We start from the raw sequence: 17,952 nt of genomic DNA, 5'->3' as shown, positions 1-17,952 counted from the left end.
GCTCTAGAATTACTTTTTGCTCCACACTAATCACTTCTTATTTGAGTGATGACCTTGAAAATGTTTGGTTTAGATTATCGAAAAAGGAACGTATTAATTTATTAACTAGTTACCTCTTAAATGCTACTAATATTCACGCACGCACACAATTTAGAATATTACTACTGAAGGCTTAAGATACTATAATTACTAAGAAGCTCTTATTAAATTTTTCTAACGGAGTAACTATTGATAAAGAAACGACAATTTGTACGGGCTTCCATGTTTTGAGTTGCGGGTTGGGTTGTTTCGAGTGAATGTATACAAATTAGAAGATCAAATTTGACCGTTAAGATGATGATTGTGTTAAATACGCGATTGTATTGTAGTCAATCTCATACATAATTTATGTTTGTGTTTGAGTGAATCATGCCTATGTGAAGTATGTTTTCATTAGTTAAGCATGCCTCAGATATGAAGCACATATTTCTTATGAATGTTGATCTCTCATATATGAGGAGCGCAACTCACATAGCTATGAGTGCATTGTAGCTGGAAGAGGGTTGGTTATTATTGCAATTTATAGCTCTTGATGCTAAATCCAACTATTTATATAACTAAACCCAACCCTTTGTACTGTATTTGAGACGTAATAAATATCTCTCTTCTGTACAACTTGGTATTACTTTGTTCTTCTTCTTCGTTCTTAGTATAGTGTTAATATGGTATCATCGCCGGTGGTGATCGTCCATTTTCCGCTGCACAATTTCTGACCGGATACTGCTTTATGCAAAAGGAGGATGAAGATCTGGTGGTCTTGGTGATCGTCAATGGTGGTTTATTTGCCGAGAAAGTATTGTGCCCTCTAACTGTTTGCTGTTTTGTGTCAGTGAGTTCTTCGTTACTCTTTTCTCTATTTTTTACAAGGCCGATAGCCAGTTGAAGTGTTTTTCGAAGATATGAATGTTTACAAAAGCCGATTGCCATATTTTTCTTGGTTTGTATAGTTTCTACTCCTTGAAGGCCAATTGCCGGAGTGTTGAATCTTGAAGTCTTTCTGCTATATCCACTTTTTTAAAGGCTAATTGCCGAAGAGGGTTTTGTGCGTTGCTCTTAATTGCAAGTTGTATACAAATCTTGATTGATAGTTTCTTGAACTTTGTTGAGAATAAGTCGAATTCTTGTGTTGATTGTCAACATGCTTACTGTGAAGTTGCAAGATGATAACTTTGTCAAATGGAATTTTCAGTTTCAATCAGTCTTGCGTGGTTATGATTTGTTTGATTTCTTTACGGGGGATAATCCATGTCCACCTAAATATGTGATTCATACTGAGACTAGTGTGATAAGAGATATAACTACTGCCTATAAGAATTGGGTGAGAAAGGATATGGCTTTACTTAGTTTGCTTATTGCTACCTTATCTGATGATGCTATAGAGCATGTTATTGGATGTAAAACTTCACAGGAAGCATGGAATGCTCTACAAGATTGTTTTGCTTCTGTCTCAGTATCCAGGATTAATCAGTTGGAGACTGAGTTCCATACTGCACAAAAAGGATGGGATTCGATTGACAAGTTTTTGTTGAAGTTAAAGGCTATAAGAGATCAATTAATCTTTGCTGGAGAAAGGGTATTTGAAAATGATCTGGTTATTGCTGTTTTGACTGGATTATCACAGGAATTTGATATGATCAGAACTGTGATATTGGCAAGGGAAACACCAATCTCTTTGAAAGACTTCCATGCACAGCTTCTCAGCGCTGAACTTACCATAGAATCCAGAGTCACAGCTCTTACAGGTTCAATGTCTGCATTGTATATGAATGGTGATAATGGTAATGGTCATACTGGTTCTTATCAAGCAAATGGTAGTTATCAAGGTGAAAGTTCAACCATGGGGGCAAATGGTTATCAAGGGGGTGAAAGCTTTAATGTGGGGGGAAAATGGTTATCAAGGAGGATTTTGTTTTACTGGCAGTAATCAAAGGCATTTCAATACTCAAAATTGAAGGACATTCAATTCTAACAAGAATTCCTATGGACACAACGCTTCAAAACCTTACTTTGGCAACAAAAGTAGGGGATCAAAGGGCAACTTTTCTGATCAAGGCAAGAGTTCACAGTCAAGTTTCAATGGTCAGTTCCATTACTCCTGAATGTCAAATATGCTCCAGAAAAGGTCACATTGCGCCTAATTGTCATTTTAAGAGTACAACTAATGGCAATCAATATCAACTCTTGGTATGTCAGATCTGTGGAAAGAAGGGCCACAATGCACTGGACTGTTTTCATAGGAACAATTATGCCTATCAAGGGGCTCCACCACCTCCAACACTCACTGCCATGTCTGCATAAGGTTCACATAGTTACTCTCAAGTACCAAATAAGCGTCAACCACATGGGTTTTCTGCTGCTGATACATGGGTCCTAGATATTGGTGCTACACATCATATGATAGCAAATGTCAACAATATGAATCAAGTCACCGCATACAATGGTGATGAGAAGATAATCATTGGAAATGGTCCAGGTTAGGATGTGAAACATATTGGTTCCACTAAACTTTTCACTCAAGATCATTGCTTATTCTTGAAAAATGTTTTGCATGTACCCGATATAACTGTGAATCTTCTGTCAGTTAAGAAATTGTGCTATGATAATGGCTGCTGGTTTATATGTGATGATAATGTGTTTTTCATACAGGACAAGGCAACCAATGTGATACTCTATCAAGGAATGAGTGATGGAGATATTTTTACAATACCTGTGACAGTGTTTTAAAGATTGTTTTCTGCAAATTAGAAGATAAAAGATGTGAAAGTTGGCTTTATAGGAAAGAAGATAAAGACTGCAATCTGGCATAGGAGGCTAGGCCATCCTTCTGAAGAAGTATTGACAGCTATGATGAAAGCAGCAAAAGTACCAGTTAGTATAAATCATTCTTAGTCCATATGCACTTAATGTATTTCAAGTAAAATGTGTAGGCAATCTTTTCCTGTAAAACAAAGTAGAGCTACCTTTGTATTTGAAAGAGTACATTCAGATGTATGGGGGCATTCTCCAAAGATATCAATTGAAGGATATAAATATTACATCAGTTTTATTGATGAGTATTCAAGGTTCTTGTGGATATTTCCTATGGTTAACAAATCTGAAGCAGTCTTTGCATTTATAAAGTTCCATGCTTTTGAATTAACTTAATTCAACACTGAGATTAAATGTTTGCAAACTGATGGAGGGGGAGAGTATATCAGTAAAGTGTTTGTCAAATTTTTGGAATCAAAAGGGATTGTTCATAGAATATCATGTCATATACTCCTTAAGAGAATGGCATTTCTGAGAGGAAACAGACATGTGATAAAGACTACATTAACTTTAATGTCAAGAAGCTCTGCAGAAGCTGAGTATAAGGCCTTAGCTCATACAGCTGCTAATATAGCGTGGATCAGAAGTCTGTTAAAATATATGGCTGTAGTATTAAATTATTCCCCTGTGATCTATTGTGACAACAAATCGGCCATTGCTCTAGGTGCAAATCTAGTGTTTCACTCTGGGATTAAGCACTTAGACACATATTATCATTTTGTAAGGGAGAAAAGTTCAAAACGGAGATCTCCAAGTTCAATACTTGTCAACTGAAGACCAAACTGCTGATATTTTAACTAAGGGGCTGCATAGTCCATCACTTCTCAAGCATTCTGTCAATCTCAAACTAGGAAACCCGGTTGAGATTGAGGGGAGATGTTGACTGATATACACATAAGCAACATACCACATCAGCAATCCATATTAGCAAGGCTGTTATCCACATCAGCTAATCTGTTAGTTAGACAGTTGGGATTGTAGGAAGCTATAATGTGGTTATAGTTTGTTAGAAACTTACCAAGAAAGCAAAGAGCATGTATAAATAGAGAGCTTCTATCTCTGACTTGTATCGAATTCATTCTGCAATATACAAATCCTTATTTCATTATCTCTCTCTCTCTCTCTCTCTCTCTCTCTCTCTCTCTCTCTCTCTCTCTCTCTCTCTCTCTCTCTCTCTCTGCAACTTGGTGTTACTTTGTTCTTCTTCTTCGATTCATAGTATAGTGTTAATAACAATCACCTGCTACATGGGCATTGTAAAGTATAAACCAACTGAATTTCCAATTACAATAAGCTCTTTTTCATGTGAGAACACATCTCGCAATTTGAAAGGACCAATGCCAATATCAAATCCTTTTTTCTCTACTGCATTGCTATTGTAATTCATTGTAATTGCAACTAGTTATTCCTGTTAGCACCAACACGTACGACTACAACTTCAACATTCTATAAACATCATTGGAATCAATGTCAAAACACATAGCAACCCACATACCTTGAAATCATCATTAGCAACCTCGGGTTGAAGTTTCCTCACTTGAATCTGCAAGCCTCCAAGTTTTCTAGCTTAGGGATTTTTTGTTAGTTCATAACCTAATTTCTAATGAGGTTCGTCTTCGAAATTAAAATTAACATTGTTGTAAGATAATGTTTTGCATAGAGTGAAATTATGATATTCATGCTCTTATGTTGGACATCTTATGTATAGAAAACCAGAGGAAAAGTGCACAGTGGTAAACAATGCAAAACAATGCACATGCGGACGAAAACTTTGGTGTCAATCGCTTCGACCAAAATAATTGGACAAAAATACCCTGGCCAAAAAAATTTCAAAGCATGAAATATGAATGCATAAAATAATCCAAGGTTAATTTGGTAAATTTATTTTTAAATAATTTTGTCAGAATTGGGATCAACAGTGCACATGCAGCCAAAATTTTGGGGTCACGCATGGTTGGACCAAGATGCCCCTCAGCCACAAAAAATGCAACAGCAAAATTGAATGCAGTAAGGGTAACTTGGTAATTTGGCTATCATAAACTATAATATAAATAAAAGTGGGAATAGAGAAAAGAATAAAAAATGAAACAGAAAGAAAGAAAAGAATAAACATATGACAAAAACATTTAAAATAAATAAATCACGGGTAGCATGCTGTGATTCAAAAAATGCATTTTGCATGTGATTGTTTATTAAATATTATTTCTTAATTTTTAATTAAGAGGTGCATAGTGCCAGTTATAAAAAAGTTTTTCGCACGCGTATAATAATGTGATTCAATTAGTTGTCAAATGATCATTTTTTTCTTTATAAAAAAAATATTTCGTACATGAATAATAATGTGATTAATTAATTGTCAAATGATTTTTTTTAACAAATAATATTATCTATACAGGAGTGCGCTTAGCCTTACAATAGGCTAATAATAATATAATTCAATCATTTGTTTATTAAATATCATTTTCTCTATTCCTAATGTAAATTTTATACAAAATGATTTTATTATATTAATTCAGCGACTTTAATTGGTTTATGAGGGGTTTGTTCTAGCATGATTGAAAATTATTCATTTACTTCAAATATTTAATTTTCCTTTTGTCAATTTACATATATAAATACATTTAAAACGTATAAATTACGCATAATATACTGTAATTTAAAAAATACATTCTGCACGCAAGCGCATGCCTGAAGACTAGTGTGCTAATAAAACAAAACGGGAGAAAGTCAAGAGATTCTTATTTTACTTTTTTATTTTAGCTTCTCATGTCATGATAGCAACAGTCTAATTATCTTAAACATGTCGGTCAATATTTAGACGAACATGTATTTTGTCTGGTATCATCATGTGGAGAATAAAAAACCTGCTTGTTACAATGAAAATGAACGGTAAACTCATTTGTCTCAATCAAAGCCTAAAGCAGGAAATTAAGTAATTGCTTTGTTGTTCACAACTGATGATCATGCCAGAAAGTCTTATTTTTTCTTTCCATTGAGAAAATATATTATGTTTTACGAACCTATAAAACCAGTGCAGTTGGTAATCAATCGTAGGTGATAAAATAATATCTATGTGACAAAATTGATAGCTAGCAGCACCGGTCCACAATGAATTTTAATTAGACCAGCCCCGTTGACTGTCGTAAAACTAATAAAGTAATAACTTTAATGATGTAATTAGCAGCAAGCTAATAAGATTCTTTTTCTAATCTAGAGATGTAAATAATGTCAAGGGTGAAGAAAGTTAGTTCCACCATAAAACTAATTAACAATATATGAAGTAGTCCAACCTCTTATAAGCTCATGTAAGATTCATCCTCCTAGCAATATGAGACTCATTCTCAACAATCCCCTCATGTGACGAATTTTCAAGCCTAATGTGTGAGAATTTTCAAGCTTAACGCATGGACAACACAACATGATAGTGTAGCTGTTTGGCTTCACACGGGGGAGAAGCTGCTCTGATACCATAAAGAAAGTTAAGATTTCACCTTAAAACCGATTGGCAATATTAGGAGTAGCCCAACCTTTTAATTACGAGCCCATTTAAGATCTCTCCTCTTATTAATATGAGACTCATTCTCAACGTATCACATTTTTAAACTATATTGGTATATCATCTTATATGATAAGTGATGCCAACATAGAATTAAATAAAGGGAGTTTTAACGAAACACTCACAGTATTGTTCACTTTTAACGAAAAACCACATTTTTACATTTTTCAGGTACTATTCACTACACCTTTATTTGTCATTTTTCATTAAAACTAAAGTTTTTTTAGACTTTTCGTTAGTTTTCCTTTCAATAAATTCATTAATTGACGTGACATGTACACATTACTATGCCACGTCCACGTTAGATAGTACACCAACGTACTACAAAAATGTAATATCCCTGACATTTTTCCTACATATAATACATTTTAGAGACCTAATTTTCTCACAAATTTTGTCTATAGTATCTTTTGTACCATTTTTACTGAAAAAAAAAGATATCTTCTACAGATAAAAGAAAGAAGGACATAAAAACCACATGATATAAATATGGAAGCGTTATTGGCACTCCAAAAATCTCATTCTACACTCCCCATAAGTTTATTTTTCTTTTCTAATATAAAAAGTTTGGAGTGTAGAATGAGATTTTTGGAGTGCTAATAACAATTCCCTATAAATAAAATAAAATAAAGAATAAAAGAAAATATAAATGCCACCTTAAGCATAGATATATTGCCATAAGGAAGTGAATTCCAAATACGCCCCATTTTTTTAAGCTGTTAGATTGAATAAATGAAGAAAAAAAATAATGACTAAAATTAAGAAGAGTGCAAAAAGTAAGAAAAAAAAATGTGTGCAACAATTACTTCTAATTATCATATCTTAAGAGAAATTTTTTAGTGTGTCGTGAACAAGACTAGGTACACCAAAGTCATAATACAAGTAGTTAAATTTTTGTACTTGATGTACCCGACCATATTCTTGGAACACTGCTCACATATTCAGGCCATTTTGATACTACCTCAACATTAATGCATACGACACAAACTTTGTCATATTACTAACTAAAGTCAACGCACTTTTATGTATATATTAATTGCTTCCTCATACGGTATCATCATCAACTACATTGTAACGTACTTGATTATATACTAGGAAGGTGAAGCTGCAACTGCTAACCTAAGCCTATAGACCAAGATTGCCTTGGGATCGTTGGAAACCCTAATGGATTTGGCAGCGGAGATAGGAAGAAGCGTAAGCTCCTCTTTCCATCAACATGCATCAAGTTTCAGAAGCACTTCAGATGTGAGATCCATCAACGACAACAACGACGATGAAGTTGAGTTGCAGTGGGCTGCAATCGAAAGATTGCCAACGTTTGAACGTCTTACAACCTCGTTATTTGATTGTCGTAGGAGCAATGCAGATCAACATGCTGATGAACAAGGTAAGAGGGTGATCGATGTAACAAAGCTAGGGGCCCTAGAACGCCGGGTGTTCATTGACAAACTTCTCAAGGAAATTGAGGCAGATAACCACCGTCTCTTACACAAACTCAAAGAAAGAATAGACAGGTAAATTATAATTAGACCGATCTGTGTATACATCACTTGTCATAGGCTCCAGTGAAGAATTAATCTATAAGAAGTACGATTAATTATGAACTTGTTATCGTTATATCAATTTTGATTAGGCATTTATATAGTTGTATTTTTCATAACTTTCTGTTAGAAGATGTACAAATTCAAATCTCCTCCAATCACCATCACCATCACCATAATTATTTTGTTTTCAATGCTGCCATCTAACAGTTATTCCTGTTATCCCCTATTTTCTTTCAAATATATAAACTTGATCCAGTAAAAAAATATTTAAACAATATTTTAAGATATATACTATATACGTAAATACTAAATTTGTAAACTTACTTTTTTATTTTATTTTTACAAACAATAAGATAAGTTACACTAGATGCTTTTAAATTATGGAGATGGAAGAGAGTTTTTTGAATTCGGAACAAAATAGTTTGCGGGTTAATTAAGGAAGAAGACCACCTATCCACCATTGCTATTAACTACTTCTACACTGTGTTTAAACTATTTAAATAATATTTATATGAACTGTTCAGTCCAACATAGAAAACAATCATGGTACAAAATCAAAATAAATGAATTCTCAATCCCGATAATATGGAAAACACGAGGATCTTCTCTAGATCTTTTTTGTGAGGATTTCGGAAATCCTTTAATCACATTCGTTCATCATAAATCGTGCGGTCAATTTTCGTTAAGTACTGTTTATATTTAATTCAAATAAAAATATTTACAATGATTTCTGACTGTACAATATATGATGAACGAATGTAATTGAAGAATTCTCACAAAAAAAATCTGAAGATGATCCTCGTTCGGAAAACCCAGAGACTTTTGCTGTTGGCGTCAAAGTTTCATAACAAGAACTATGTTTTTTTTTTTTTTTTTTTAAATCGTCCATCAGCATTGTTATAATAAAAACTTGCGTCCACAATTTGTTCCCTTTGCTGGCGCATGCTTGTTTTTGTGCATATATTAAATCACCTAGAGGTTAAAATATAGAAAAATGGCTTATCGATTAAGTCTCCGACGACTGACCTTTTGCAATTTTGTAGAGCGGGATTACAATTACCGACAGTGGAAGTTCGATACCAAAATTTGTTTGTAGAAGCAGAATGCGAAGTAGTTCAAGGAAAACCCCTCCCCACACTATGGACTGCGTTCAAAAGTATATTTTCTGTAAGTGTTATATTCATCTATATTTGTATCTAACCAAACTTCGAATGTGTACGTTTATCTTACGTTGTCGGTCTCAAACCCAAATAAAGAAAGAGAGGAGGGCGTTGAGTAGTCAACAGCCGGCATTCTAAATTTATGATATTAATTTGTATCTAATCTGCCTAATTAAGGGATGATCTTTCTTGAAATTAGGGTTCCTAAGATAATTCACACATTACGTGCGCGACCAGCTTCTTGAAGGAGAGATTTTTCAGTGTGCCAGTAACATGGCCTAGTACACATGTAGCAATACAATTGGTTGGAAACTTGATTTTTTTTCTTCAGCAATTGTATTATTACACTTCGTATAACGGGCCATATTTTGAACACACCAAAATTTCTCCCCTAGAAGTTCAGATTCTTCGGCTGCATTCCAACTAAATAAATCGTGGTTTTAATTTGCTAAGTTAATATAATTAAACATGGATACTGTCCCACGTAAATAATAAAATTGAAATTAATAACAATAATATTGACGGGTACTTGAAAAAATTCATATTTCAGAGTTTGTAGTACCTGCAATATTCTTAGTATTCCTATTGCATTTGCAGCACGTGATGCAGCATGCATGCCAGGCATATATAAAGAAACTTTCATATACAACAGATACAAAAAATAAAAAAATAATAGTTATATTTGTTTCAAAATGTTCTTTCTTACATTGAATTATGTAGTCCTTTTTCTTCTTCCCTTCAAATGATCCATATTCTGTTTATGATTTTGAATAACATAACTGGAATTGTCATTTGATATCAATATATAATGGTTTGGACTTGGACAATTGCATTTTCAAGAGCACCAAGAATCCCCAAATGTTTGAACTGCAGGCTATGACACAGATAGTTGGCTGCAAGCCTCAGGCATCCAAATTAGAAATTCTCAAAGGTGTCAGTGGCATCATCAAGCCATCAAGGTTAATATTTGATACAGATGCGGCTGATAAAAAAAAATGATTTTCGGACATCATTTTTCTCTCCATGCACACCTCTGTTTATTTTTAACTTTTAGATTGAACAAAGCAAAGGAGAAGTAAGAAATAATAAAAAAGTTCGCAGAGAGAAAAATGGTGCATACTAATTTATCTTGATAAAATTAATGAGAGGGAGTTTGGCTTCATGGAACTTCATGTTTATGATTGGAATAAATCACTATGTAAAGATCATGTCTATAAAAAAATCATTAAAACTAAGGCAATTCAGTCATTCAACTGCATTAAATATATGGACGGTGCATAATGCTATTATCGAATATGTCCATCTTCTTTTGTATAGTTTGATGGCTAAATGATAGATCGTAATCCTGAAATTCCTTGAATCGGCTGTAAAGTGAAAGGAGCTCCTCCTCAACTATTGAGGAGCCAAATTAATTCCCAAATTAATCTGTTTCTTCGACTTTTACAGTGATATAAATAACTTCACATTTCATGCAGGCTGACTTTATTGCTTGGCCCTCCAGGCTGTGGCAAAACCACTTTACTACAGGCACTTTCAGCAAAACTTAACCACTCTCTCAAGGTTCTCTAATCATTTACCAAACCTTAAATTGTACAGTAAAACAACATGAGCATATTAATAAATGCATGCATAAATTTTTAGGTCCGAGGGGAAATTACCTACAATGGTTACAAGTTCAATGAGTTTGTTCCTCAGAAGACATCAGCTTATATCAGCCAATATGACCTGCACATTTCTGAGTTGACTGTGAGGGAAGCACTCGACTTCTCAGCGCGTTGTCAGGGTATTGGTAACCGAGCAGGTAGGCCATTTATGCATCTTATGGCCAACATCATAAGTTTATAAAAAACTAGTTTCATCTTTACAATATAGAAGCTTTTTGCCATTGAAGATATAATGAAAGAAGTCAGCAGAAGGGAGAAGCAATCAGGAATTGTCCCAGAGCCAGACATTGACACTTATATGAAGGTATGGATTTTTCAGATACACGTTTCTTTCGGTCTTTGGCAATGTACTGACAACTCGAATAACAGGCCATTTCAATCGAAGGGTTGAAAAACTCTCTCCAAACAGACTATATAATGAAGGTAATTAGTTCTTATTTCCAAGACAAAGTTCTAACCTTACTCCAACTGACAGCAACTTTGGTGCTGCGTACTTTTCTTTTTTTAGATTCTTGGGCTAGATATTTGCGCTGATACAATCGTAGGCGATGCAATGCAACGAGGGATTTCCGGCGGTCAAAAGAAAAGACTGACAACAGGTTTTGTCAATTACTCATCAGCACCTTACTGATAAATTCTGCATATATATAGTATCTGTGTGTGTGGAAAGGGAAGAGGAGGAGGAGAGAAGGGAGGGGGGGGGGGGGGTGGGTGTGGTGGAGAATGCATGAAAAAGTATCCAAAATTATCATGAGGCTCTGGTTTGCTGAATTTATCATAGATATATATACTGAAGCTTCTTGATCGTTTCCTCACTCAGGGGAAATGATGATTGGTCCGGCAAGAGCTTTCTTTATGGATGAGATATCAACAGGCTTAGACAGTTCCACTACTTTTAAGATTGTTACTTGTTTGCAGCAATTTACACACGTAACAGAATCCACCATTTTGGTATCACTACTTCAGCCAACACCAGAGACATTTTCTCTCTTCGATGACATTATTTTAATGGCAGAAGGAAAAATTGTATATCACGGGCCTTGCAAAGACGTAGCAGAGTTCTTTGAGCACTGTGGTTTTCGTAGCCCCCCACGAAAAGGCATTTCTGACTTCCTACAAGAGGTATGAATCCACATTTGATTAACAAAATTAACATTATGTAACCATATATTGTATATTCTGATTGATCTGAGCTACAAATTTTTGGTGCAGGTGGTTTCTCAAAAGGATCAAGCAAAATATTGGTACCATGAAGGCCAACCCTATAGCTATGTTAGTGTTGACATGTTTGTAAATATGTCCAAGGACTTTCATGCTGGAAAGACGCTAGATGAGGAACTTTGCAAGCCTTTCGACAAATCTGAGCACCACAAAATTGCTTTATCATTCAACTTCTACTCATTAACAAAATGTGAACTATTAAAAGCATGCACGGCTAGAGAATGGCTTCTTATGAAACGTAACTCATTTATTCATGTATTCAAGTCGGTGCAGGTAATGAATAACCCTTGATCTATCTGAATCCTAACTCATTTACGTTACACTTCCTCACCACTTGAATTATTTCATTCTACAGCTTGTAATCGTTGCGCTGGTCACAATGACAGTGTTTTTACGCACACGGATGGATATTGACGAGGTGCATGCAAAGTACTACATGGGTTCTTTGTTTTATGCTCTCATTAGACTGATGACCAATGGGGCTGCAGAGCTCTCAATGACTGTCTCTAGACTTGCCGTCTTCTACAAGCAAAGAGATTTCTATTTTTATCCTGCTTGGGCGTATTCCATTCCAGCTATCATTTTAAAGATTCCATTTTCATTTTTGGATGCTTTTCTTTGGACATCTTTGACTTATTACGTCATCGGTTACAGTCCTGAGCCTGACAGGTTCTTCAAGCAGCTCCTTATTTTATTCCTTATGCATCAAGTATCAATATCGTTGTTTCGTTTGATTGCCTCATTGGTTCGGACTCCTTCAGTAGCAGCAACCATCGCTCTCTTCACTACAATTGTAATGTTTCTGTTTGGCGGCTTTGTGATTCCGAGATGTAAGATTTTTCACCTATCACTTCATCCGAAATTTAAAAAAAAAACTACCATTTAATTAGTCAATCTAATAACCATTTCAAAATGCAGCTTCTCTGCCTGCTTGGTTGGAATGGGGCTTTTGGATTTCGCCTCTAACATTTGGAGAAATAAGTGTTTCAATAAATGAATTCCATGCTCCAAGGTGGAAAAAGGTGAAGGAAGAAGTACTATACTTTTAAATAATGAAACCATATCAAGGTAGTTTAATTTGTAGAGGCAGCTTTGCCTCCTGAACTTTTGTTTACATCAATGCTTATTTACTGGTTGTTGTGACGTGCAGATTTTATCTTCCAATGTCACTATAGGCCTGCAAGCACTAGAAAGCCGTGGTCTAAATTTCGATGACAAGTTTTATTGGATATCAGTAGGAGCTTTACTTGGATTTTGGATGGTTTTTAACCTTGGTTTCACCTTTGCACTCAGTTTTTTGAAATGTAAGTCTCTACCAATGAGACATTGAGATATGAAAGATTTGATAACTAACCATGAATCCATTGAAGATCTTATTGAAATTTGACCTTTTTTGTCAGCTCCGGGAAGTTCTCGAAAAATCATCTCTCACGAAAGGTTCTCTAAGCTTAAGGGAAAAGGAAATTTAGATGCTTCCTTCCAAGAAAAAGAATTAACTTGTGTAGATACTCACACAACTTCTGCAGAACCTATAAGTATAGCTGTGATACTTCTTACTGTTCAATTGATCTTCAAATCATTTAAGAAATGTGCTAATTAATTACAAATTATCTCAAATTGTTCAGGAATGGTCTTACCTTTTGAGCCCATAAGCATATCGTTTGAAAAAGTGCAATATTTTGTTGATACACCTAAGGTAAGCGCATTATTTTTTAGTTCTTGATTCTGCAAGAATGTTGTATTTGAATTAAAAAGATCTGATTTAACCGTTTCTATTCAACAGAAATTAAAAGATCATGGTTTTTCTCCAAAAAGACTACAGCTTCTTCAAGATGTAACCGGTGCATTTAGACCTGGAGTTCTTACAGCTTTAATGGGAGTTAGTGGAGCTGGAAAAACAACACTGATGGATGTCCTTTCCGGAAGAAAAACTGGTGGAATCATCGAAGGAGACATCAGAATTGGAGGGTACCCTAAAGTCCAAGAAACATATGCCAGAATATCCGGTTATTGTGAGCAAAGTGACGTACACTCTCCACATATTACAGTCGAAGAATCAATAGCATACTCAGCTTGGTTGCGCTTGCCCGTCCAGATTGATAGGCCTACTAGATCTGTAAGTTATTTTTTAAACTTACAAGGCATGTAGCATGTGAAACATAATATATTCATTTTACATGCATAGATAAAAACAAAAGTTCTATGATTCTATAAGATTTCAAGATGATTTGAATTGATCCATCTATTTCTCAGCAATTTGTGAAAGAAGTTCTTCAAATGATAGAGCTTGACGAAGTCAAAGATGAATTAGTTGGCTCGCCTGGTGGTAGTGGGATATCGACAGAGCAACGAAAAAGACTTACAATAGCGGTAGAGCTTGTTTCAAATCCATCCATAATATTTATGGACGAACCAACCTCGGGTTTAGATGCTAGAGCAGCTGCTATAGTCATGAGAGTTGTGAAAAATATTGTTAGCACAAGGAGGACAGTTGTATGCACTATTCACCAGCCAAGTATTGATATCTTCGAAGCATTCGACGAGGTGATTGACTAGTGAGATTCTATATATGAAACAGTTATTTTTCTTGTAGTACATAAATAGGAGATAACATATCTGGGTATTCTTTGTACAGCTTATTCTGATGAAAAGAGGAGGACAAGTAATATACAACGGGGAGCTGGGTCGAAATTCAAGTAAGCTTATCGAATACTTTGAGGTAAAGTTATTTGATGAGATGAACACTCTTTTCCTTGGTTTTCATATCTGATTGACTGATACACAGTTCAATTATGTAAACTCTCAATTTTCTCTCGCTTTATGTTACAGGCTATTCCCGGTGCTCCAAAAATCAAAGAGAATTACAACCCAGCAACGTGGATGTTAGAGGTCACCAGTTCTTCTGCAGAAGCTCAACTTGCCATAGATTTTGCTCATCTCTACAAAGACTCACACCTATGCCAGTGAGCATTACTACATTATCATATACAACATATGAGCTTTACTCAAAACACTTCCACATTAAAAAATCCATTATATTGTTGAATCATCTTACTGAATCAAACTTTTTGTGCTATTCAGGAGGAACAACCAACTAGTTAGAGATCTCCAAATTCCAGAACAAGGCTCAGAGGAACTACATTTCTCTACTCGCTTTCCGCAAAATGGGTGGGAGCAATTCAAAGCATGCTTATGGAAGCGGCATCTCACCTACTGGAGAAGTCCGAGATACAACCTGGGGAGATTGATTTTTACTGCAGCATGTTCTTTGTTATTTGGAGCACTTCTTTGGCAGAAGGGACAGAAAATGTAAGTCCATCAACAATGAAAATTAATAAGTCTTATGGTTCTATGAAGTCATATTTTAACAATTGATTAAAATACCTACCATCTAAAACGCTTTTTTTTCTTTATTCTGAAGAGATGGTGAACAAGATTTCTTCAACATTCTAGGAGCAATGTTCGTTTTACTTCAATGCATGGGAATCGGCAACTGTTCCTCCGTTTTGCCATTCGTAGCTACTGAGCGCAGTATTGTATACCGAGAAAGGTTTGCTGGAATGTACTCTTCATGGGCGTATTCGTTTTCACAGGTGATCCTATTCCAAATTCATTCCTAGACCATATTTTAGCAATTCCAAAGTTGGATAATTTTACTAAAACTCCTATATTTTTCAGGTGATCGTGGAAATTCCATATATAGCGCTACAAGCAGCTTTATTTTCGACGATTACATATCCGGCTATAAATTTCCACTGGTCACTCTACAAAGCATTTTGGTATTTCTATACTATGTTTTGTACATTGCTCTGGTTCAACTTCTTCGGTATGCTGCTTGTTTCTTTGACCCCAACTTTTCAAGTGGCTTCAGTATTGGCAAGTTTCTGCTACACTATGTTCAATTTGTTCTCAGGATTCCTCATACCTGGACCAGTAAGCAAACTCTTATCTTTACTTGCTGAACAAGAAACAATTTCGCATACTAGTGGATACGGAAACCCTAAAAAAACTTAACTTTGATTTTCTTTCCTCTTGCAGAAAATTCCTGCATGGTGGATTTGGGGTTACTGGATTTGCCCTCTAGCCTGGTCCTTAAAAGGTGTTCTCACTTCGCAGTACGGCGATCTGGAGAAGGAAATAGTAGTACGTGGAGAGCAAAAGGCAATTGGCGCTTTCTTAGAAAGTATTTACGGGTATAACTACAACGATCTAGGAGTTGTAGCAGCTGTTCTTTTTGCATTTCCACTAGTCTTTGCATTAGTTTTTGCAGGTGCAACGGAAAAATTAAACTTTCAGAGGAGGTAATTATAATTAATAACGTCTTCCAACCTACTGAAGTTGCAATGCATCCACATACTGTAACCACTTCAGCTAAAGTCAGTGTTGAAGGAATGGGATCCCAGCTGCTTGGCCTCATCAAGATTAGTGATTCTCTGTGTACAAAAACTTCTCTGTCTGAAATTCCTTACCAGTGCCTTATTTTTTGCTTTTCTGTCTCACAATCTTCATTTCAGTATTTGTCCAAGTGTTCGTAGTAATTTCTTTATTCTCTCGTGTAGTTTTTTCCTCGCTAATAAAAATTTTACACATTATTAATGATATGTTTACTTAGAACCAGATAGTTCAGTAATAGGAATTCACATGACTATTTTGGTTCCATATGCTCTATTTATTCGACATCAATACATTAACATATACTTTTCCGCAATCTCACAACAATTAATAATGATATTGTGTGCGATGATCGGTCTATATGGAGCTTGTGCCCCATGTTTATGACCAGTTCTTATCGTTTTTGGGCTTACATGTATCAGCCTTACGGTGATTAGCAGGTCATTTTGTATGTCTATATTTATTTCTTCTTATATTTTTAGGTCATTACCAAGGCGGTTTGTTTTAGCTCGTTCGGTCAGCCTTGATATATATAAAACTGACCTATCACCAATCTTACAAACGATATAGATATAGTACAAAACAAAGCCAAAATTGTCATACATTAATCGAATTTATTTGCCTCATTAGCCCTTTCTGTGTCTAAATAAACTCTTTTGACTTTTGCACAACCGTCCTCCACCTACTGAAGTGTACTTTTTAGGTTAAAGGTGGCAAACTAATTTTTTGTATTTTTAACATGTACCCGTTAAAACACGTTTAATTTAATATGTATTTTTTGACCTATCTTCCACCTGCTGAAGTGTACTTTTGCACAAATCCGGATTTTTGTAGGATTCTCTTTGTAAGGATCTCAAGGATTCATAAATTATATTTATTCATCGTACATCGCGTAGTTATAAATTATTTTAAATATTTTTATTTAAAATTAAATACAAACAATACCTGATAAAAACTAACAGCACAATACGATGAATAGACATAATTTACAGATCTAAAGATCAGAAGAGGATCCTGTTGACTTTTGCACAAGTGTCCTCCACCTACTGAAGGCCAAACCTTCCACCTCATCCTTCCAATCCGCCTTTTTTGGTCTGTTTTCGGGCCAGAGAAAGGACAGACATAACAAAAACAAAACCGCACTTGCGATTTGGTTTGATTTGGTTTAGTTTGGTTTTGTATTTTTTTTCCTTTTAAGGCATATATTAATATATGGTTGATGAGTTCGTTCAAATAGTCAACTTGCCACGTTCTTTGCTTATAAGTTTGAGATTGTCGACTAAAGTCAATCGATTTGCTAACTTCTGCAGATTATTCCAATTTCAGGGCATCTAAAAACTTCCATGAATCTTTTGTACAACAGGCCAGCTCGAGTTTATGGCACAGACGAGGGTAAATTTAACTGGTTTCGTACAAAAAATCAACAGAACTTGACAAATGTGTTTGGATGAGAACGATTGGCAAATGTGATATAATTGACCTTACACGAACTATGTGTAAGGTACAAGCTTAAAAACGTGTGTGAAATTATTTGTGTTGGAATTAATTTGTTTGTGTCATATTTCATC

The 17,952-nt window shown here is 35.1% G+C and overlaps 2 protein-coding genes across 3 annotated transcripts; both read left to right on the top strand.

Annotated features, from left to right (window-relative positions):
• The first annotated feature begins 368 nt into the window (after positions 1 to 368).
• Positions 369 to 3,095, top strand: LOC125474354. Its single transcript, XM_048577913.1, has 2 exons — positions 369 to 2,512; positions 2,686 to 3,095. Exon 1 carries the CDS (start codon positions 1,178 to 1,180, stop codon positions 1,961 to 1,963), a length of 786 nt encoding a protein of 261 aa, XP_048433870.1. The 5' UTR covers positions 369 to 1,177; the 3' UTR covers positions 1,964 to 2,512; positions 2,686 to 3,095.
• Positions 3,096 to 7,517: 4,422 nt separating this feature from the next.
• On the top strand, positions 7,518 to 16,451 carry LOC125474107 (pleiotropic drug resistance protein 3-like). Of its 2 annotated transcripts, XM_048577543.1 has the most exons (23): positions 7,518 to 7,917; positions 8,991 to 9,114; positions 9,981 to 10,066; positions 10,583 to 10,667; positions 10,749 to 10,908; positions 10,999 to 11,075; positions 11,141 to 11,194; positions 11,280 to 11,370; positions 11,592 to 11,893; positions 11,984 to 12,265; positions 12,348 to 12,822; positions 12,911 to 13,014; positions 13,143 to 13,296; positions 13,393 to 13,527; positions 13,618 to 13,688; positions 13,776 to 14,108; positions 14,246 to 14,536; positions 14,628 to 14,711; positions 14,822 to 14,955; positions 15,074 to 15,301; positions 15,414 to 15,585; positions 15,671 to 15,925; positions 16,031 to 16,451. In XM_048577543.1, exons 1-23 carry the CDS (start codon positions 7,568 to 7,570, stop codon positions 16,295 to 16,297), a joined length of 4,314 nt encoding a protein of 1,437 aa, XP_048433500.1. In that variant the 5' UTR covers positions 7,518 to 7,567; the 3' UTR covers positions 16,298 to 16,451. The 2 variants fall into 2 exon arrangements, with proteins under 2 accessions (XP_048433500.1, XP_048433501.1); XM_048577544.1 differs by lacking the exons at positions 11,141 to 11,194; positions 13,393 to 13,527; positions 13,618 to 13,688 and having other exon boundaries at positions 8,991 to 9,118; positions 9,997 to 10,066; positions 13,825 to 14,108.
• Positions 16,452 to 17,952: the final 1,501 nt, after the last annotated feature.

The sequence above is a fragment of a genome, unplaced genomic scaffold (genome assembly GCF_019419815.1).
Source record: "Pyrus x bretschneideri cultivar Hongxiangsu unplaced genomic scaffold, Pyrus_bretschneideri_v1 Contig12, whole genome shotgun sequence".
Lineage (NCBI taxonomy): Eukaryota > Viridiplantae > Streptophyta > Magnoliopsida > Rosales > Rosaceae > Pyrus > Pyrus x bretschneideri.
This window is presented reverse-complemented; position numbering and strand designations above follow the sequence as displayed.